Raw genomic sequence first — 21,736 nt, 5'->3', positions numbered from 1 at the left:
TAGATGCTAGAATTATACATCACAATGTGCACCCAGCAGCCTCATATCATTATGATGTGGTTCCACTGAAAGGTGTTAAACATTGTTATTGAATTATTGCCCAGCTCTGTGTCAAATGGGTATTTGCAGTAGGTGGTGTTAGTCTGGAGGTCTGCATCACCTGTAAGGCAGTGAAATTATCAGTGTGACTGAGTGGATTCACAGTTACAGCCGATTGAACAGAGGTTTGGTCCAAGTAGGGTTGGACATTGTTTCAGAATACTAGTGTCAATCACCCGAGCTTTGGTCCTCTGCTTCTCAGGTTCTCCTCCTGAGGGTCTCATTTGACGTTTTATAACAAATAGTCTGCATTACAAACTGGGGGAGTGGACTTCGAAAGGCAATAACAAGGCTCGGAGGGTCTAATGAAAGACGCTCTTTAGTTTTAGCGTGTAGAAATTTGGCTCTTATTAGAAACTAAAAGTCACCTGAACTCTTGCTACACTAGATTGTTTAATTAAACATTTTTGTTTTGAAGTGAAGTGAGTCATGTATCAGATTATTTGAATAGATCCAGATAGATTCCTCATGTGTTTACTGAACCTACAAGTCTTAAGATTAAGTTGTAAAGAGCAGCAGGTTTAGTCATGTACAGGCAATGTGCTTTCTTCACTCTCTGCACAGACACTAGTCTCTTGTATCCAGTCAGACCGTCTGAATCCTTCACAAACCCTCATTTCTGACTCGCTGCCATGGAGTTGAAAAAAAAAAAAAGTTGTTTCAGCTCGGAAGAACACCACATGTTCCGACAAGTTGTTAGCGATCAGGTCAGAGATGCTGCTCTTGAAGTGAGACTGCAGATTATAGTATTAGTCAGTAGTATCAGTGTGAGCCTCGTCTCTGGCTTCACTCACAGCCATACACGGGTGGCTTAGTTCTGGGAAAACGTGGGATTTTATTCACCATTTATAGCTCTACTTCTCTACTCTCTCCTCATCTGATCCTTTCGGCCGTTGAAATATTTGGTTCATATTTCAGTTTTTAGTTGTTGTTCTGGCTACTGCAGAAAGGAGATAAGTGTAATCTTTCATCCCTGTGAAAGTGTTTGGTTTTTCATCAAGTGTTACTTGGTAAACATGTAAAAGATTTAGACAAAAAAGGCAACAAAAAGTGAAACCATCCAGTTCAGACTGAATATATCAACATATAATGTTTGGTATGTACAGACATGGTTATTCAGTATCATATTCTACAAGCAATGGACGTCTCACAAGAGACACATGGTCAAAACAATGGTCAAAAGATGCAGCAGAGGTGAGACGTTCTGACTTTTGGTAAAGGCTAGTAACTAACTTTTATGTGTAAAATCAGTTTAATAATGAATTATGTTAATTAATTGGGTAACAATACTTGACTTCCTTGTCATACACTGCTCGCTCTCTTTCTCTCTTGACAATGATTTACAGACTGATGTAAGTAGTGAAATGACTGAACAGATTTTTATGTGTAACACACCTGCAATTAAAAGTGTGTGTTTTCTCTATGTGCATATAGGGACCAGCCTGGTTCTGACCAGACCAGCACTGACCTGCTCAAGTCCAGCCGCAAGTTCTGCTGGTCCAGAGAAGCCCAGTACTTGTATCTTCGCCGCCTCTCTTCACGCAGCTACTCGGCTATCACGATGGTACGTTGTTTACACAATGTGTGAAGCTGGACTGACTCACTGAAAATGAATTCACAATCACAAGGAAGCCACACCCTAAAGCATGCCCTGCTTTATCATCTACTAAATGAACATCATGTTGTATGAAAGAAGAATTGAAACTAGATATTGAGACCACAAACTTACAAACAACGAAACTACTGACATAATTATTTAAAGGGGGGAAGTAGGGTCATTTCCTCATAAGACTCAATAATATTTGACCTTATTGTTGCAGCCAATTGTTCTTCCCTCTGCTGGTCATTAGAAAGGACACAGGTTTAAGACACTTCTGGGTAGGATTCAGACCTGAAAACTGTGCAGTTATTATACACTGTCATGGTACTGCACTCGTACTTCACCAGTTTTGAAATTGCTAATCTATTATAACATAGTATTAGCATTTATTATGTTGTACACTTTGTAGTTTCTAATCCAGTCCAAAAGCATGAGATCTGGTGATTTTAACGGCACTTGGATGACTGTGTGTTTCTTTAGTTGAAAAATTCATGAATTGCATGAAGGAGAAACTACAACGGCTGCAGAGCACACGAAAAACCGTGACAAGAGCCAGAGTTTAGTTTGTCCTGGATTACTGTAGAAACATGATGAACTAAAAGAGGACCTGTGCTGTAGATATAGAAGTCTCATTCTAAGGTAACAAAAACATCATGATTGTTATTTTCAGACAATGGTTTGGAGATATGAGTTTTTTTTTCATATGAGGTGAGTCAGTGTTTCCCAGACTTCTTTCCTCTTTCCTTATTTGAATACAATTATGGCTTTAGTGACGCCTCTTGCATCCAGAATGATGATTAACCAGAGAGACATTCATGTCCCGGAAGCTTCATTGTTTTAATGACTTGGTCACACAAATTATTCAGGCCAGTGAAGCTGTTTTGCATTAGCATGGCCTATTTTAAGGCCTCTTTCGCATATTTCTGTTGATGTGAAATGTTGTGACATTGACTTTGGTGAGAAAATGGTCAAATCTTACATGCTATTAGGGATTTTGGAGATTGTCAGGGTGAGATGGCATCCTGATCTGTGATTTGTCTCATACCAGATCAGGGCAGACCTGGATGGATAGTATTACACACACACATACTCACACACACACAAACAATAGGTTATTGTCTGACAGCTGCACATGCTCGTCTAGTTGTTCCAGACCTTCATGTCAGCCTTACATTTTTTACATAGCTCTGTATGTGGCTTAACCTGAGTCGACATACGTTTGTGTTCTGTTGTTTCTGTGGCTGTCTTCCCATGGTTTTGGCCCTTCAGTTCCTGTGAAGGTTAATTGTAACGCTTTAGTTCATTGATACTTTATACAACAATAGTACACGTTCAACTTTGTTGCAGCCATTCGTTAAAGGTCATTTCCCATTTCAACATGACAGTGCTGCCATGGTCCATACAAAGAATGTCTCTCAGTTTGGTGTGGAAGACCTCAACCTTCTGACCCCGTCCTGCATGTTTTGGATGAGCTACTGCAGTGGCTACAGTGGTGGAGATTAATAGAAAAAGATTTTAGCTTGTGGAAAGTATTGACCCTATATGCCTGGGTTTCATCTTCTTTTTTGGTATGATATCTTTAATCTGAAGTGCTTTGAATTAAGTAAACCTACATATTGTTTGCCTGTGCCTCTAATGAATCTTCTATATCTGCTCAGATACTATTAAATAACTTAAATCGCATGCCTTTCTCATAGTTGTATTGTGCAGTATGCTTTGTGTTTACGTGCTGTCTGTCTGGGAGCCCCACAGCAGGCTTCCCAAAAATCAATGGGAATTCTGGACTGATCCATCTCAGAAATATTACAGGTGCAAGCACCGTCCCTACACGTATCTGTAATGTTATCACCTATAATTATTACTGATAACCAAATACATAGTTTTTTTTATTTGACCCCAGTTAAAGTTATAACACGTTGTCTTAGTTTGCTGTTGTTTATCACGGTTAGTTTTAAATTTAACCCCCCACCTCCACCCCCGCTCTCGTTTGGTATATCCCTAACCAAGCTAGGAGTCGTCGGCGCTAATTTTTGCTCTGGATATGTAATCTTAATGTTTGACGTCACAAAGTCTGGTGTTTAAAGTAAAGTAGACGAGACTTTGTTCACTTTTTACACTTTGAAACTCTCAGTTTCTTTAAAACGTCGGTCTACATCCGTCCAGAAACACCTAAGGAGTAAAAGTTTAGTTTAAATCTTCAGTACCAGTCGCGGACAGTTCAAAGTGCGTGATGCCCGTTAACGGAGGGGGGCTGCTCTCTCTCAGCAGATATGCAGCTCAGTATTTCACTGTAAGTACCTCCACGGTTATTCAAAGTACTCATACATATACAAGTTGACAGGTAATAACACTGATACACTCCCGGTCCTGCGCTGTATGTGCATGTTTCACAGGAGGAGAAGTTATTCAGGAGTTTCCACGAATCCCTGCTGCACCTGCTGCGATAGCTGTCCGCTGGTTTTAGTGACGGTTAGGTTGTTTAGTTAGTTTGTGGAAACACGTTCAGAGTTAATAAAAAAATAAAAGTTTTTAACATTGTTCTAACCATATAAGTCTGTACACACATCGAGTTTTCCCGCATTTAAACGCCTGATACACTCAGCGGCGTGTGTCCGTCCTTTGGTGTTTAAAACAACATGTTGCTTTCTTTCTCTTTATCTTGTTTTTAATAAACAATTTTCAGGGAAGGCAGGAAGGGATGTGTCTCTATAATGTTTAAACTAAAGACGTAAACAGTGTTCAACAGTGTTTCGGTGCCTTATGTTTTAAGTTAGTGATGTGCATTGGTGTGTTGTCGTCTTGTGCCTGTGGGTGTAACGCCGCCGTGTCTCCAGCAGGGGACAGACTCGTTAAACCTTTCGGCTCATACTAACTTCTTCACAAAAACTTAGTTACTCAAAAGTTACTCAAAGTACTATCACCGCGTTACATGAGGCCTTTAGTTACTCAAAGGAAAGCTGTCTTTGTCCCTCTGAGCACTGAGCTTTAAGGAATGAGTTCAGCTTCTTGTATAGTGCAGTAACATTTCAAAACATGGAAAAAAAACAAATAAATACCAGCTCTATTTGTAACCTGAGCTGAAAGAATCAGACAATAATCAATTAGTTTGCAACAATTTTTTATCATTCCAGTCACTTTTCAATCAATAATAATATAATTTAAAAAATATATTTTTTCTACCTTTCGTAGTTTAATAATTTAGCAAACAAAAATGTACATTTTTAATATAAATATATGAATATTTCTATTCTTAAATATTTTGTTGCTCACACAGAACTACAACATTTGGACATTTTATAGACTAAACGATGAATTGATGAATCAAGAAACTCCAGGAAACTGGAGTCAGACAAAATAACTGTTTTACTTGAAGCTTTACTGAGTATTAGGACAAAAACATCATATTTGGCTCTTATAAATTTTATTTGTCATGAAAAAAAAGTGTGGGAATGAAAAGCCAAATATTATATATATATTTTTTGTCTTGCTCAGTATTTCATCTCCCAAATGCATCTCTGCACCCATGAAAACCACTAACCAAACCAGAGAAGAAGAAAATAAATAAGAACTATGATTTTGTACTAATGGTTGAATTTGAATGTCACTTAAAGGGACAGCACAGTTTTCAGAGTTCTGACTACAATCTACAGACAAATGCTATAGTTTTTTCAGTTTGACTCCTAAGTCACGTCCTGCTAGGATGACCCAGTATTTCAACCTCATTAGTAGAAATGTCTTTTGTTATGTAATGGCCAACACTCAGGAGGCTATGACTTATCCAGCAGGCCTGCCTGCGAGCATATCACACAGCACAAGAAGACGACCGTCTGTGATTAAAACTGGTTTGGCCTTGCTCGGAGCACGTTCATCCGCTGCTTCTAAATCATTTATCTGACTCTCATGAGTTAATATGTTCTCTCTGTATCCACGCATAGTGCAGTTTACTTGACCTGGCTTTCTGGTAGAAAGGGAATCAGTGCTTCTTTAATTAAATCTGACATGTTCATCTTCACGTGTCATTAAAGCGTTCTTAAACTCTAACTTTTAAAATAAGTGTGCTCACTTTAACTATTTTCAAACATGTTACACAGCTGTATAACCTGACCTGTTCCAAGGAAAAGTCACTTAGTTCAAGAACAATCTGGACTGGTTCTCTTTCCACTTGGTTTGATGAGTTTAAGATGAAATTCCAGAGTTACATCTTCAAACGGGAGTGCCAAAACAAAGATGCTCTCATGTTCTTTCCTCTGCAGCGTACAGAGATGTCCTGTTTGTATTCACACAGTCCTATCAGCTGTCTGCAGTCTCCCCGCTGCTGCTGCTGCTGCCGGTCGTCTGGTTTCCTGTTGTAGGCCAGAAGATCAAAAAAAAGTGGGTTATGATGGGTGAGCTGCCAGCTCGAGTTGTGCCCCTGTTTCACTAAGCCTGGGTGTGAGATATCAGCGGCACACAGATTTCACTTTTCACTTTAGTCACCAAAAAAATAAAAAAACAACAAGTTCAAATCCCGGCTATTGTGCAGTCTCTCCGCGCACATTTAGTCAGTTTGTGTGGTGAAGTGTGAGTCTGAAACTTTGATGAGTGTCTGATACATTTAGCATGTGAGCACACATCACAATCAAAAGGTGTGGTTTATGGATGAACACTCGGACGTTTAATCACTGCGTGCCTGTGCGTTAGTGGGTGCGCCTGCATGTTTACACCGGCTGCAGACGGTGGGATTTGTGCTGAATGTAGGCCAGCAGAATCCCTCTTACGTCAACGGCAGGCGGGCGGGCGGGCGGGCAGATGCAGGAGGAGAGCTGCTGGTGGTTGTGCAGCTGTGACCATGGAGGAGGCTGTGGCGCACATCAGTCTGCCAGAGCACCGCTGGCGGTGAACAGGGAGACACGCAGATAAGGGAGAGACGGAGAGCGCCAACAATGAAGACCGTCCTCAGCCTGCACAGGAAATGGGCCCACGCGGTCAAGACCATACGTATACTTCAGGGACTCGTGAGTGTGATTCTGCTACCATGGTTCACGCTTGATCAGACCTGTGGAGGACAGCTGGAACGAACTGATTCTACGATGGACCTCAGCGTTTGTTTTTAGTTTCTTTAGTTCTTTGGTTCTGAAGTGAGGGATCCACAATTACAGAAAAGTGGCACTGCTGCTGTAAAATGATTATTTGGAATCCAAAGTATTTCTGGTGTTTTCAGTGTTATCAGCTGGTGTACGTAGTCAAAATATAACCTGACTCGATGGCACATTGTTGTAGAGAAGCTGAGGTCTGAGCTGTGTTTTTGGATTCTGAAAATCAGCTTTCACTTTGTTTTAAGAGATTGTACTTTATTAGGACTAAGGGCAGGACTAATTGATTTAATGAAATTCAGTTAATCAAGATTAAGTTTTTCTGTCTCACAGGATTTAATAACCTTTTTGGGGTTCTTTTTTAACTCTGTCAGACAACAAATCCAAGTTTCAGCCTCGGGTTTGGTTTCTAATATTTCTCCCTAGTCTGGACTAGAATTAGTAATGGTTAGTTGCAGCCCTAAAATTGATTAAGTTGTCAGTTTTTTGCTTGTCTCATGGTTGTTTGAGTGTGTATTGTGTAATCCATTGGTGGGTTCATAGAACAGTCTGTCAGAAGAAGTGCTCTCATCCTGAATCACTTTAAGTGCTTGTTAAAGAAAGCTCACTGGTGTTCCAGTGTTCTCATCAATAGTTGATCAGCCTGAGCCAGAAGTTTCTCAGTCTTAACTTGTTGTAAAGAGGGGAGCGGTGGCCCGTCATTGTTCTCCTGAGAGCTCCTCTGTAATGACAGCACGGGCTAATGAAGTGGCTTTGTCGTTACATCGCGTAATACATTATTAATCTGTTCAGTGAAACGAGACTGCCCATGCTAATCTTCCCTTTCTCTCCACAGAACCCGGTCATGGAGGAGACCGTGTGGGAGCAGTTCACCGTGACCCTGCAGAGGGTGAGTCCATCTGCACTGAAACCCACCAGACCTCATCTCATTTACAGTATTTCCCATGTCAGCCATAAATCCAGGGTGTTATACCCAGTGCTCCCCAGGGAGAGTTAAGTGATTAGTTCCACAAGTTTCAGTCAGCTAATAGTCAAGAGAGCAAAGAGCAGGGAGAGGCCTGATCACCGCTTAGTCCTCGCTCCTCTGTGGGCAGCCGAAAGCAGGAGAACACAAAGACAGCAAGGAGGAAGGGAAAGTAGACTAAAACAAAACTAGAGAAACATGAGAAATGAATAAAATAAGGTACAAATAAATTGGAGCATAAAGAAGTAAACCTTGGCCTAACTCAGCTGACACCAGGGCCCAACTGGAAGACAATCTTTTTTGTTTTTGAATTTTTGTTTTCTTTCTCTCCACCTTGCATAAGAAATTCCCAACACACACCTACTCACATGTGTAGTTCAATGAAAAATGTAACGCTCCTGAGCTTTGTCATAATAACTTTATACGTTGGTAATACATACACGCTGTCAGAGCTTGTGTAATCAGTTATTAGAGGTGTAACATCAGTGAATGCAGGTTTAGATAAAGTCTTTTCTCTAATAGTCAGAAAGGTGTAAAAACAGGGGTGTGGTTCTGCTGGAAGAATTTGGACCACACAGTATTTAAAAAATGTTGTTCTTAATATATCATACCTATATATTCAAACAGAGTTTTCTTTTCTTGTTATCTGAACATAAGCAGCTATATGCTTTGCCTCAATAACAGTCATGAAATATTTTATTAAATGCATAAACAAGATTATAAATCTAAACAGATACTCAGTGCCAGCTTTCTGTAGTCCACAGAAATAATCACTAGTTACATGTTAGATCTCCATGATTCTATGTTTAATACCTCTATATATTATCATCCTGGTTCTATGCTGTTATTCATGTTAAACTTGTGTACGCACAACAAAGCAGGTGTTCTTAGGTAACCACCATGGTGAACTCATTGTCTCGTGCTGAGGTTCACTGAAGCCAGAGCAGCAGATTTAGTGCAGGGAGGTCCTGTGCTGCAGGCTTGTGACCCCAGACTCACCACCCCTCCACAGCCAGCTGTCACACTCTGCTTTGTACACAGACCTTTTATTAACTTCTACCATTGGTTAGCTGAGTAACATTTTTAAATATGTGTCCTCTGGCTCGCCTGGTGGAGCACGTGGCCTGTCCATGTGGTCTGGGTCTCTGCTGTGCCAGACTGGGTTTGGTTCCAGCCTGCGGCACTTTGCTGTGTTTCGTCCTCTCTCTCCCCCTCTCTTCAGCTGTCCCTGTGAAGTAAAGAAAAAACACTGCTGCCTCTGTCCCCCGAGCACCTCCCACTTCACTGAAGAAAAGTCTCTGAGGCTTCTGCCAACCTGAAATTCAGCAGTCATGATAATAATGATTACATTACATAATATTTGTCGGCTGTTAAAAAGAAAAGAAAAAATAGTAAAAGGAGACAGCAGGATATAAAATAAACAACATGTTCCAGAGGAAATGTAATGGCACATGCAGTAATCATAACTTTACAATAACAGACAGGACATAACATTAGAAAAGACAACAACATCTAATGCCATTTAAATGGGGAGGCTTTGTGTTCAAATGTTTGTTAAATCTCTTTTTGACAGAGTAAAATAGAGAATATCTGTACAGTGTGAACGCATCTGAAGGAGAAGACACAAGGCCGAATCTTTATTGTACTTAAATAATGAAGTATGGTGGCAGTAGGTGAGAGCCATTCTCTTACTGTCTTTATTAAGAAGGATATCCCGGTGTGCACACACACACACACACACACACACATTTACAAACAAACAGTAACATAACACAGTGGCACAGTTTTGTCATTGTTAAATCCCTTTTTGTAACACTGGTGATTTTCTGAGCTTCACCTGAGTTGAAAAACCTGTTTTTTGGGTCAGGAATACACTCTGGCCTCTCGGGCTCATAAAACCTTTTCAAAACTCTGATCATGTCAAACAAGCTCAGATCATGAAACGTTGACATTTTACAGACATCTGACAGCAACAATCTTCTTTTGCTGTTTTTTTTTTTCACCTATTTGATTCTTCATCGTAAGTCATTCTTATTTAGGAGAGATGTCTTCATGTCTTCTCCTGCTGCGTTCCTTCATTTTTGTTCATGTTCGTGTCTCTGCTCGCACTTTCTCCCTCCCTCTGCCTCCGCGGCCATCTGCTAGAGACAGAGGGAAGTGGGGAATTGTACAGGTTTTTTTTTAAGTACAGATGGAAGGGAGGGGATAAAGAGACGGGGTCATCAAATCTCTGACCTAATCTCATCTGGGAAAACTGGAGCAGGTAGAATCATTCAAAGCAGAAACATGTTTCCAAAGAAGCCAGGAGCCTTTAAAAACTGTTGTTTGTGCACATTAGCACGTTAGCACGTTAGCATGCACTGCACACGTTTTCCAAGGAGTGATTTTGATTTACAGACTTACACACATTATGAAAAATTAGCATAATTCACGATACACACAGCTGCAGAAGATGGACATGTAGGCTCTGAACTGCTGAACGCTCATACATGACTCCAGCACTCCCTTTAATCGCCATGTGCAATACAGCCACGATAATACAGTGTGAGCTTACACACACAATGGGGATTACAGGACCTCACACACACACACACACACACACACACACACACCACAAACACACCCACAACACACACACCCACACACACACACACACACACCCACACACATACTATATATTATATATATATATATATATATATATCTATATACACACACACACACACACACACACACACACACACACACACACACACACTGTGACACAGAATAGACGGAGACTCCACTTGATTTACTTGTTTTTTTTTTTCTTTGTTGTCAGGATCCAAAGATGGGCTTTGGCATCGCAGTGTCAGGAGGACGGGACAACCCCAACGAGGAAAGTGGCGAGACGTCCATCGTGGTGTCTGACGTCCTGCAGGGAGGACCTGCCGATGGCTTGTTGTTGTACGTACTGCTGTTGGTCATAATCTAGCAACTTCCAGAGCTCTGCACAGTACACTCAGAAAACATGATCTGCATACTCTTTCACTTTAACATGCCTGTGTATTTGGCAAGAGAAAATACATATAAATCCTGACAAGTTTATGTCATGTTTATGTTAGATTTTTTTGATATATATGAAGGAGCACTTTTCTTTAATTCACCCAAAACAGACATTTCTGTTCAATTTATCCAGTCTACCAGAAGTTACTATTGTAATTGTGTGTTATGATGTATTTTAAGATGAAAATTGTTACGGGAATTTTAAAGAAAACCCCTTAAATAAGGAGGATCGGATTAAAAGCATCAAAGTTTAAGTTGAATTTATTGTTCTTGTACATGAGGAGCGTTTCACAGTGCAACACACTAAAGGGGTTACAGAGAAAAGGCTCCCTGAGAAGCTCTGACAGCTGGTTCTTATACATTTTCCTAAAGATGAGCTCTCTCAACCCCTGTAAATTGTTAATAGACAATTTGCATATAATGCATCTAAACAGTTTTCTTCAACATATCCCCTAATGAGTAGCCAGTATGTCCCCAATCTAAATGTCACCTCTCTGACCTGTCCCTGGGCCTCATTCTGTTCTGAAATCCCTCTATTTATACATTAACCTGAACTTTACCTTACCCTGCCAGTCTCAGTATAACAGCAATAAAGGAAAGTGCCCTCAAGGCATGTAATAAATAGGAACAAACACCGTATAAGTTAAAACATCTAAATAGCTGTGTAACCCTGAGTTTTATGACAAAAATACATATTAATGATAGAGGACTTAATCCATATTGTCCACATGAATGCTAACCCATGACTGTCTTAATAAATCAGTTAAAAAAAATATTTTATGTGACAGGGATTAGTAGATTATTTTCATTATTTCACAAAATACATTGAAGATGTCCAACATTTTAAAAATTTTTGCTCAAGGAGCCTAAACTGCTGTAGCTCATATCAGTGTGTGTTTGTGTTTAGTGAGAATGACCGAGTGATACAGGTGAACGCCATCCCCATGGAGGGGGCCATCCACTCCTTCGCTGTGCAGACCCTCAGGAAGTGTGGCAAAGTAGCAAAAATTGTAAGTAAAACCTTTTTTTTATTGACCCTCCCTCTCTAATAATATTTTCCTCTCTGTCTGTCTGCTTTCAGCTCCAAACAAGAATTAGGATTTATTCATTTTTGTCTTTCTTTCTCTTGTTTCTCAACAGACAGTCAAGAGGCCCAGGAAGGTCCCAGTCAATGTGATGAACCGTCCCCCATCACCTGATGACAGAGTCTTCAACAACGACTACAATGATGATTATAATTATGACCAGGACCGCCGCAGTGTGTACAGTGGTGGGCGGGACCACAGCCTGGAGAGGGAGCGAGGCGGTGGAGGGTACATGGATTCTGGCTACCAAACACGCGAGCGGGACTATGACAGGGACTATGACCGGCGGGAACGCGGCAGGAGCATGGAGAGAGACCTGAGCCCGGACCGGTACAGGAGGGACGGCAGCAGAGGTCGCACTTTGGACAGAGAGCGCAGCCCTGAACGCCCCTACAGGAGCGACCACGTGCTCCCCCGCGACCACAGCCCGGACAGAAGGTACCGCAGCGAGCGCGCATTAGACCGAGACCACAGTCCAGATCGGCGCTACCGCAGCGAGCGAGCCCTGGATCGGGAGCACAGCCCTGACAGACGCTATCGCAGCGAGCGAGCTCTGGACCGTGCTAACAGCCCAGACTTTCGCCACAGACGTGACAGCCACAGCCCAGTCCGAGGCCATGGCCGCGACCACAGCTTTGAGCGAGGACGTGACATCCCCATTGACTCAAGGAAGTATGATGAGCCGATGAAGCGTAGTGGGAGCAGAGATCGCCTGGACCGCTCACCATCACCTGCCCCCATGCCCATCCCTCTGCCCCGCCCTGTCCGGGACCTGGAGCCACTGGAGAAACCCCTGAACGTCCTGCTGCTGAAGAACCGGCCCAACGAAGGTGAGAAACAAACACAACAAGCAACTATTGTTGGGCTGTCAGACCCCATTCTGAAAGACAAAATGTGTAATATGTTTTATTTACCAACAAGTCAGGAGAATGTTTTTTTTGTCATTTTAAAACTTTTTAAATGTTGGAATCAAAAACCAGCAGAGTTTCAGCAGAAGCCAACAAGAAAACGATTGAATTTAACCAACAAAGACAAGCTAAGTTTAAGTGTTGAAGAACATGCACCAGAGGTGTGAATCTTCACTGGCCTCTGTGGAATGTACAGCTATCATCGGTGCATCTCAAACAGGGTGGAAAATTAAACTACCAGCCACATGCTGGTAAAATCTGAAAGTGGTAGACACAAAGTAATGACTAATGATTTAATAATGATCAATGTAGGTTGTTCCCTTTCTGTGTCGATGCACAAAGATGATTGTTTTTTTTGTTTTTTGTTTTAAGATTATTTTTTTGGCCTTTTATGCCTTTAATGATAGTACAGCTGAAGATAGACAGGAAGCAGGGGGCAGAGAGAGGGGGAGTGACACTCAGTAAATGGCCGTCTGATGCGGGATTCGAACCGGGGCCAGCTGCAGCGAGGACTTTAGCCTCCTACACACGGGGCAGCCCCTTAACCCACTACACTACCAACCGCCCCAAAATGATTGTTTTTTAATCTTTTCCAGAGTACGGTCTTCGTCTGGGCAGTCAGCTCTTCATCAAAGAGATGACCAACACAGGACTCGCCAGCAGAGATGGGAACCTGCAGGAAGGAGACATCATCTTAAAGGTAGGGTCAAAGTTCAACAAGTTTTGTGTCAGAATAGGATTGCAATTCATCATTATTTTCATTAATGATTACAATTCTTAGACTATTGTAATCAAAAATCGTGAAGACACAAATGTGCAAAGGCTGAAGGGATGTTTTCATTCATGAAGCCTATTTTGTCTGACCAACAAGCTAAAGATGATTTTAAAAATGCTGAGCAAAGCAAATATTTAGCATTTGTGCTTTGTTGTTTTAACTGACTCTGCACCTGTGGCTCAATTCAAACTTCTGGTGTAGTGATTAGTTTTGTACATTTCACATGTTGTGTATCTTATTTTGAAAATAATTATTTTTTTTCATGTTTTTATTTTATGGAAGCATCAAATCAATTTTATCATGATCTCTCCATAACAATACACTTTGAATGCATGCGGTAACTTCACAGGGCTTATACCGCTGCATTGTTTCTGATCGGCATTTCTTTCTCCATGTGTCAGATTAACGGCACGGTAACAGAAAACCTGTCTCTCAGCGACGCTGGGAAGCTGATTGAGAAGTCTCGCGGGAAACTGCAGCTGGTGGTGCAGAGAGACAGACGTCAGGTGCTGATCCGAGTCCCCCCGATGGTGGACAGCGACTCAGAGCTCGATGGTGAGAGACACTCGAAAATGAAAAGCAGCAGGTCCTACCCAGTGTAAAGGCAGAGCAAAGAGTGGGCGCCACCATCACATACAAACCCACTGCATATGAACTGAACGTGAATCAACTGTGGAACGTTGTTGCTGTTTTTGCTGTATTTGTCCACCAAACATGTTTAACCATCATAAAATAAAAGTTTTACTCACACATCAGTATATTTAGTGTTATTTGAATATTAACCATTAACCAGTTATTTCAATATTTCATAAAGCAGTACTCACACTTTCAGCTAACCAAACTATCATCATCATCATTCCTCCATCACTGATTACTCACTCCTTTATACCTGTTTTTATTGTCACATGACCAGATGGTGTGCTGTGATTGGTTGGAAACAATCTACATAAGTGGTATGAGTGGATTGCTTGCTGGTGTTTGCAGGGAGGGGGGGATAGCCGGAAGAATTGTGACCCACTTCTTCTGGTTTTGGGACTCTGTGTGTGTGTGAGGGAGAGAGAGAGAGTATGTGTGTGTGTGTGTGTGTGTGTGTGTGTGTGTGTGTGTCCATGTGTGAAAGTAGTGATTCGCCTCAGGCAGGGTGATCTAATCTCCCATCATAATCCTACTATTGGATATGACAGAATTTCATTATGTTGAGGTCCGCACAGCAGCAGCCCTCAAGTGTCTGATGTCCAGCCATCCTCTCTGTAAAGATCTCTGAGGACATTACGGCCTGATTGTGTGAGTGTGTGTGCGTGAGGATTTTCAGCTCTGTAAAGTTCAAATCACCTCAAGTGCATCTACTTCATTTTGCTTTCAATCATGCTGTCTTAAAATGTATAGAAAATCAATCTATCCTAAAAAAATATCCTGTTATGTTTTACTTATAGAACGCTGAAACTTATCATTACTTTGTGTCACCTTCATTTTGGTGTCACCTTTTGTCTGCCTTTGTGCTTGCTTCTGCTTCCAGGACCTGTGGGTCATTTGAATTGTGTAAAAGTCTGTTATGTAATTAAAAAATAAATAAATAATGGTGCCTCAAGGAGAAATGAAACATTTACTCTTGCAGACACGTTTTTAGTCTTTATTTACCTGAATATGGAGATATTATAAAACCCAAAGGTCACTTCAAAAAAGGTTGTGATATGTTTTCATCCTGTTTGTTGTTTGCAGATATTTCAGAGATCGAGTCGTACCGCTCCTACTCTCCACAGGACGACAGGCGAGGACACCATTCCGACCTTTCCTCCCACTCCTCCAATGAAAGGCTGAGAGATAAGCCGAGGTAAGACTTAACTGCTTGATTCAGGATTTTATTGTAGTCAGAATGTTGATCTTTAGGTAGGCAAAGCTTCACTAAGACATACCCAGTGATTTAATTGCGTGTTAAGTACAGCGGAAAATCAGGATAATGCAGGATTATGTTGATTTATGCCCCCTGACGCTTAATCAGTTCATCACATTAAATCAATGAGGTGGAATTTCTCTGCATCGACTATGTGCTGTAATGTTTGACTTGCCTGTACATTAAATTTTGTCTTTACCTTGATTGACTGACAGGAACATTTGAGGGTTTAGGGGTTGTTGTTGATGTTTAATGGTCACCAGAATGATCTATTCATATGACATATTCTGATACTTGACCTTGTGATATCACCAGAGAGGACCCACCAAACAGGCTGGCAAAAATGGGCGCCATGGCCACACCATTCAGAGGTCCTGACAGAACCGTAGAGGACACGCTGCCTTTGCCGGCAGAGAGGGAGGATCCTCGACCAGAGACGCCACCGGGTAAACAATAAATATATTTGATTGTTTATTTTGTGTGAATATAAATGTAATTGTTTCAATTTGAAAACATAAACATGTTTGTCTCTTTTCTGTTTCTGCAGTACCAGCAGTCACTGTAGCCCCAAGGCATCATGCTCCTCCTAAGGTGCCACTAAAGCCAAGCATAGAGGACCAAGAAATATATGGGTCAGTATATAACCGTAAATAACAGTTCTTCAGAGTGACTTTCTTTGTTATTGCTATGCATAACCAAATCTTGCTTTCACCTTCCAGGCCAAACACTGTGATGGTGCGTTTCCAGAAAGGTGACAGCGTGGGTCTGAGGCTCGCGGGTGGAAATGATGTCGGCATCTTCATCGCTGGTGTCCAGGAAGACAGCGCGGCTGAGCAGGAGGGTCTTCACACAGGAGATCAGATCATGAAGGTGACAATGCTTTAATTTCGCATTTACAAACCTGCAGATAAAACATTCAAATGACTTCAGTGGGACAAATGCACATCATTTGTTAATCAGGATGCCTGTTGACCAGGATGAAATACAAGTGCCAGATTTTTCATATATTTCTCCTTTGTGTAAAAATGTCCTATTTTATAATGTTGCTCAAGCATAATGCTATATGTAAGTCTCTTCACTCTGTCTATTGGTCTGTTTTGTGTGTTTTAGGTGAACAATATGGACTTCAGAGGCATGGTGCGTGAGGATGCTGTCCTCTACCTCCTGGAGATTCCCAAAGGAGAAGATTTAACCATCCTTGCTCAAAGCAAACCCGATGGTACTGAACTACATAGTGTACTACATAGCGCAACATAATGCTTGCTAATAAAACTAACACCGGAAAACTAAAATATTTAGGGATGCACCGAAAATTCGGCCACCGAAAATGCGTTCATGAGCATGGGAAAAATGGAAATTCACCGGAAATAAAATAAAACTAAATAATATTTCTTTCAAGAACAAATTAACAGTGATTAAAACAACATGGGCTTTCTAACAGTATAAATGAAATAATAATTATACTAACTGGAAATTCTACTGGAATATTTGAAGGATATTAAATAAACATTTACCTTCTTTGAAAAAAGTCTACAAATTTATTCTAGGCTATTTATGCAATAGTAATAACAGTTGCACAAATCAGTATGTCCTGTAGCTAATTCACTTAACTGACCACAATGATGACAATATGAAGTGCCATCTGTATAGCTATAAATATTTATGATATATATTTGGATAAATGTACAGATACACACCATGTAGACTGAGAATAGCAGAAGAACCAGAATGGATCCCTGTGGTGCACCAATCCCAGTTTACAATCCTGTGAGGTTGTGGTTTTAGTGGAGGTTGAGGTTAGTTTTTAGTGAAGTTCTGTGGTGTTCAGTATAAGGATTATGCCTTGTGACGCTTTATTTATTTATTTTATTTATTTATATTTTAATTTTTCTGTTTCAGTGTACAAGGACATTTTGGCATCTGGCAGAGGCGACTCTTTCTTCATCAGGACCCACTTTGAGTATGAGAAGGAAGCTCCTCAGAGCCTTCCTTTCTCCAGAGGAGAGATCTTCAAAGTGACAGACACACTTTATGATGGAAAACTGGGCAACTGGCTGGCAGTCCGCTCTGACAAAGACAACCAGCTGCAGGAGAAAGGAATCATCCCCAACAAGAGCAGGTGTGTGCAGGGCTTGTGGTTGTGGTCGTGGTTTTTGTTAAATTTGTATAATATGTGTGCATCTATAATGTTAATATTGAACATGCTGACACAAATTCCAATCATTCATTGGCTGTGGAGCAGCTGGCAACAACTGAATTCCTTGATCAGCATTATAGTCTATTATTACAAGGCATGATGCTGACTGGTTTTGTTTGGTCTCACAGAGCAGAGCAAATGGCCAACGTCCAGAATGCCGCCCGGGCAGCATCAGGTAACGACAGAGGAGACTTCTGGAGGCTGAGAGGTCAAAGGGCGGCAAAGAAGAAAGATTTGCGCAAGAGTCGAGAGGAACTGAGCGCAGCTCCAGTCACCACGCGATTCCCCGCCTACGAGAGAGTGGTCTTACGTGAAGGTACCTAACAGTTGTTCTGTAGCCATTCAGGGGATTCACATGAAATATATATCAACTGTGTATAACCTGACTGAATTTGTCTCTTGTTTGATGTTTTGTTCAGCTGGTTTTAGGAGACCTGTGGTCATATTTGGGCCCATTTCTGATGCAGCGAATGAAAAACTGGCCAATGACCTGCCGGACGAATTTGTTATCGCCAGTAAGAGTTTACATCATCACCTCTCCACTGAAGCTGATTTAACTTGTACTATAGCACACTTTTTTTCACAGTCTTGTATAACTTATATAGTGAACATAGGGAAAGTCAAAAGTATTTTAGGATGATTAATTCTTCCACATCATCCTGCACCATCCTAAATTTTGAATAATTGTTTTTCTCTTTCAGAAACGGAGCCCAAGGATGCAGGAAGTGAGAAATCCTCTGGAGTGGTGAGACTAAACACCATCAGACAAATCATCGAACAGGTACGGTACGCAAATAAAATGCAGCTTTACGGAAAAATACTGTGACATCATCCAGCATTAACCACTTCCCTTCGTTTCCTCAGGACCTTCACGCTCTGTTGGACGTGACGCCCAAAGCTGTGGACACTCTAAACTACACCCAGTGGTACCCCATCGTCATCTTCATGAACCCAGACAGCAAGCAAGGCGTCAAGACCATGAGGAACCGCCTCGTACCCGGATCCAGCCGCAGCGCACGCAAACTGTATGAGCAGTCTGTGAAGCTGAGGAAGACCTGCTCACACCTTTTCACTGGTGGGTTTTAATGATGAAAGTGGCTGTTTGTCCACAGTTGTGTAAATGTTTAAACATTTATTAGATAATAATCCTAATAAATGTTTAAAAGTTAAGACTGGCGCATACATAACACATTGCCGGTGATTCTTGTCCTAATTTTATGTTTAGCAACTATCGACCTGAACTCAGCCAATGACGCATGGTACGGCAGTCTGAAAGATTCTATTCGGGAGCAGCAGGACAGAGCTGTGTGGGTGTGTGAGGGCAAGGTGAGTCTTAATACGTGTGTGAAATGACAGACAAGCATTTTTCAAAATTGCTGTGACAACTACGTGACTCGAGTTGAGTGTGTACCGTCACTTCCTCCCCTCAGCTGGACGGTTCAGAGGAGGACCTGGATCTCCACGACGACCGCATGTCCTACCTGTCGGCAATGAGCGCAGACTACCTGAGCATGGACAGCCGTCTGGCCAGCGACTACGATGACACGGCGGATGAGGGCGGAGCTTACACAGACAATGAGCTGGACGAGACTATGGACGAGCCCCAGCCGGTGTCGGCCATCAGCCGATCATCGGAGCCCGTAATACCAGATGAGGTGGGAGAAATACTGTGCAGTGTACTGTGCGCTGTATATATCTTGTTTACTGGTTTCAAAATAAATGTGTGTTTGCATAATGTGACCCTGACAACCCTCCTGTGTCGGTGTGTGTTTGTGTGTGTAGAGACCTCACCCTGAACCCCGGGCTCGTATGAGGAGGTCAGGAAGCAGAGAGATGCTGAACAGAGAGCCCAGCCCTCCCCCTTCTTTTGTCCCTGAACCCCCAAAGGTGAGCTCCCACTCCACTCCCCTCTACTCACTCATCATAACATCCCTCCATCTACACTGGAGGTGAACATGGCTGTCACACACAACATGCTGAAGGAGACCAATCATCACCAAATCCCCCAGGCAGCTAAATATAGCGTTCAAATGGTCCAATATCCTGAACCCTTCTCTCCTGTGACAGGTGCGTGTTCAGACTCGGACCGAGTCATCGCGGAGCTATGACTCGCACTCCAGCAGCACCATCAGCAGCGACGCAGTGGGCGGACACAAGCCTGCTCCCCCTCCCGTGGCCATGAAGCCCAGCCTCAGCCGTCTGAACCAGACGTCATCAGAGGAGCGGACCCCAGAGACGGAGGAGGACCCCGCCAACAAATCCTTCCTGGGCAAGGTTAGCATCATCATTACGAGTTGTTCCTATTCTGACCTATGAAATTCAACTTTCTCTGACAGTTTTCTTCTATTCTTATATTAAAGACAGAAACTTTGACTCAGTTCAATCATTTTCTTTCACTTTCTTCCTCCTTTGCTTTCACTTCTTCTAACATGAAATAGAAACCGGGCGACCAGGTAACAGAATGTGTCTGCATCCATCTTGCCCTCCTTTCTGTTCTGCTGTCTTCATTTCATTGAACACACTCAGATGTTTCGTTCAACACGTATTTTCATATGACTCACGCCATGTGGATGTGCAGCATCTACTGTCAATCATCAAAACTGGAACGGTAATTAACATGTATTAATTTCCTCCTAGATTAAAGCGTTTGAGAAGATGGACCACCTGGCGCGAGCTCAGAGGATGCTGGAGCTGCAAGAGGCAGAGAACGCTCGAGTCAGTGCTGTTTTTATTCATAGCGGGGCCTGAGGTGCTCTGCCCTGATCCTGCATGTTGACTGAGGCAACAGAGCAGATGTAGAGATGAGCAAAAAAAAAAAAAAAAATACACTGACCCTGAGGTGTCTGTACCTCCACCTCAACAGTTGGAGTAATTCATAAGCTTAATACAGAGCTTGCAGGTCCACATGTACATTAAAAGAGTTATTAGTTGGTATAATCGTTCCTTTGGTCCATAATAGCCTTTAAAGGTCCAGTGTGTGAGATCTAGTAGCTCTATTTACAGCACATGTAAGAGATGATGTGCAGTGAGCTGATCAGTGCACAAAAAAAAACCCTGGCAGCGTGGTTTGTCTTTTCCTGTAATTTTACATACATCTGTAGCATGTCTGTGGTTTGAGTGTGCTGTAAGGGCTCATTGATTTTTCTCGTCCTGTTTCAGAAGCAAAGTCTTGTCAGATTGATTGCTCTCTCTGCCTCGTCTGCAGCTGCATGTCGGATCTTAGTTTCTGAGCAGCCAGCTGAAGGTTTTTATTTACAGATGCTCATTGCTGGATTTAAAGGTAGCACTCTTTGTAATGTCAAACTTTGAGGAGTGTTGACATACCACAGCCCGAAATTGCTATGTAACTGCCAACTGAGTAAGTTTTATGCATGAAAATGACCACAGCAGCCTGAGGTTTTCTGCTTCATGACTGTCAAACTAAAAGTCCAAAACATGAAGACTTCATAAAGACATTTAAAAAAAAGTTTAAGTTTAAGGAAATGAATGTGAATTGGAGAAAGAAATCTAATTTCTGTTGCGTTGTTTTAAAGATGAGAAAGTTAAAAACAGCTGGTAAGTTTTTGTCTCCCCTTTCATAATCCTTTGGAAAATAACTTACTTTTTGCTTTGTGTTTGTCGACGATCTCTGTCGCCTTTCCTTCAGACATTTCAAAACCATTGTAGTTTTTCCTTCACACTAGGAAGGAGAAGATAAGAGGGGGTTGCAGTCAGCACCTACAGAACTACATGCCACAAAATCATGCACAAGCAAACCAATGACTTATCAATGTACATTGAGAATTAAATATAGTTTAAGTATTACGTAAACAGAGTTGGAGAAAGACACTTGCAGCCTCTCGGGGTGGAGTTAGGATGTCTTGTGTTGTTTTGAATTCTTGCGTTAGTTCTGACATATCTGGGCCTGTTCTCTTCAATCTGCACAGCTGGAAATCGCCCAGAAGCATCCAGACATCTACGCCGTCCCAATCAAACTGCCAAAACCAAACCTCAACCGTCCTCAGCCAATAGGGTGAGAGCACCACTCTTCCTTATTAACATAATAAAAACGACGTGGAGGTCATCAAGCTTTAATCTTATGAAAAGGAAAAGCTGTATCT

General features: G+C 41.9%; 1 protein-coding gene across 3 annotated transcripts in view; it reads left to right on the top strand.

The window, feature by feature from the left end:
• Nucleotides 1-21,736, top strand: part of tjp2a (tight junction protein 2a (zona occludens 2)) — a 31,803-nt gene that overhangs the window by 7,924 nt on the left and 2,143 nt on the right. For 2 of the 3 annotated variants that reach the window (XM_019272858.2, XM_019272857.2), the window contains exons 2-24: nucleotides 1,534-1,663; nucleotides 7,607-7,660; nucleotides 10,557-10,681; nucleotides 11,688-11,790; nucleotides 11,921-12,695; nucleotides 13,370-13,473; nucleotides 13,950-14,103; nucleotides 15,268-15,379; nucleotides 15,755-15,885; nucleotides 15,987-16,071; nucleotides 16,159-16,309; nucleotides 16,550-16,658; nucleotides 17,339-17,558; nucleotides 17,765-17,952; nucleotides 18,056-18,151; nucleotides 18,338-18,417; nucleotides 18,501-18,711; nucleotides 18,862-18,962; nucleotides 19,067-19,291; nucleotides 19,419-19,523; nucleotides 19,704-19,910; nucleotides 20,274-20,351; nucleotides 21,563-21,648. In XM_019272858.2, coding sequence (XP_019128403.1) covers nucleotides 1,661-1,663; nucleotides 7,607-7,660; nucleotides 10,557-10,681; nucleotides 11,688-11,790; nucleotides 11,921-12,695; nucleotides 13,370-13,473; nucleotides 13,950-14,103; nucleotides 15,268-15,379; nucleotides 15,755-15,885; nucleotides 15,987-16,071; nucleotides 16,159-16,309; nucleotides 16,550-16,658; nucleotides 17,339-17,558; nucleotides 17,765-17,952; nucleotides 18,056-18,151; nucleotides 18,338-18,417; nucleotides 18,501-18,711; nucleotides 18,862-18,962; nucleotides 19,067-19,291; nucleotides 19,419-19,523; nucleotides 19,704-19,910; nucleotides 20,274-20,351; nucleotides 21,563-21,648 — 3,503 coding nt within the window. In that variant the 5' untranslated portion in view covers nucleotides 1,534-1,660. Of the gene's footprint in view, nucleotides 1-1,533; nucleotides 1,664-3,705; nucleotides 3,990-7,606; nucleotides 7,661-10,556; nucleotides 10,682-11,687; nucleotides 11,791-11,920; nucleotides 12,696-13,369; nucleotides 13,474-13,949; nucleotides 14,104-15,267; nucleotides 15,380-15,754; nucleotides 15,886-15,986; nucleotides 16,072-16,158; nucleotides 16,310-16,549; nucleotides 16,659-17,338; nucleotides 17,559-17,764; nucleotides 17,953-18,055; nucleotides 18,152-18,337; nucleotides 18,418-18,500; nucleotides 18,712-18,861; nucleotides 18,963-19,066; nucleotides 19,292-19,418; nucleotides 19,524-19,703; nucleotides 19,911-20,273; nucleotides 20,352-21,562; nucleotides 21,649-21,736 lie in introns of those variants that run through there. The other variant, XM_010735847.3, reaches the window with a different exon arrangement.

Source organism: Larimichthys crocea, chromosome IV, assembly GCF_000972845.2.
Source record: "Larimichthys crocea isolate SSNF chromosome IV, L_crocea_2.0, whole genome shotgun sequence".
In the NCBI taxonomy this organism is placed as follows: domain Eukaryota; kingdom Metazoa; phylum Chordata; class Actinopteri; family Sciaenidae; genus Larimichthys; species Larimichthys crocea.
Note: the sequence above shows the minus strand (reverse complement) of the source record. Positions and strands in the feature narration are given on the sequence as shown.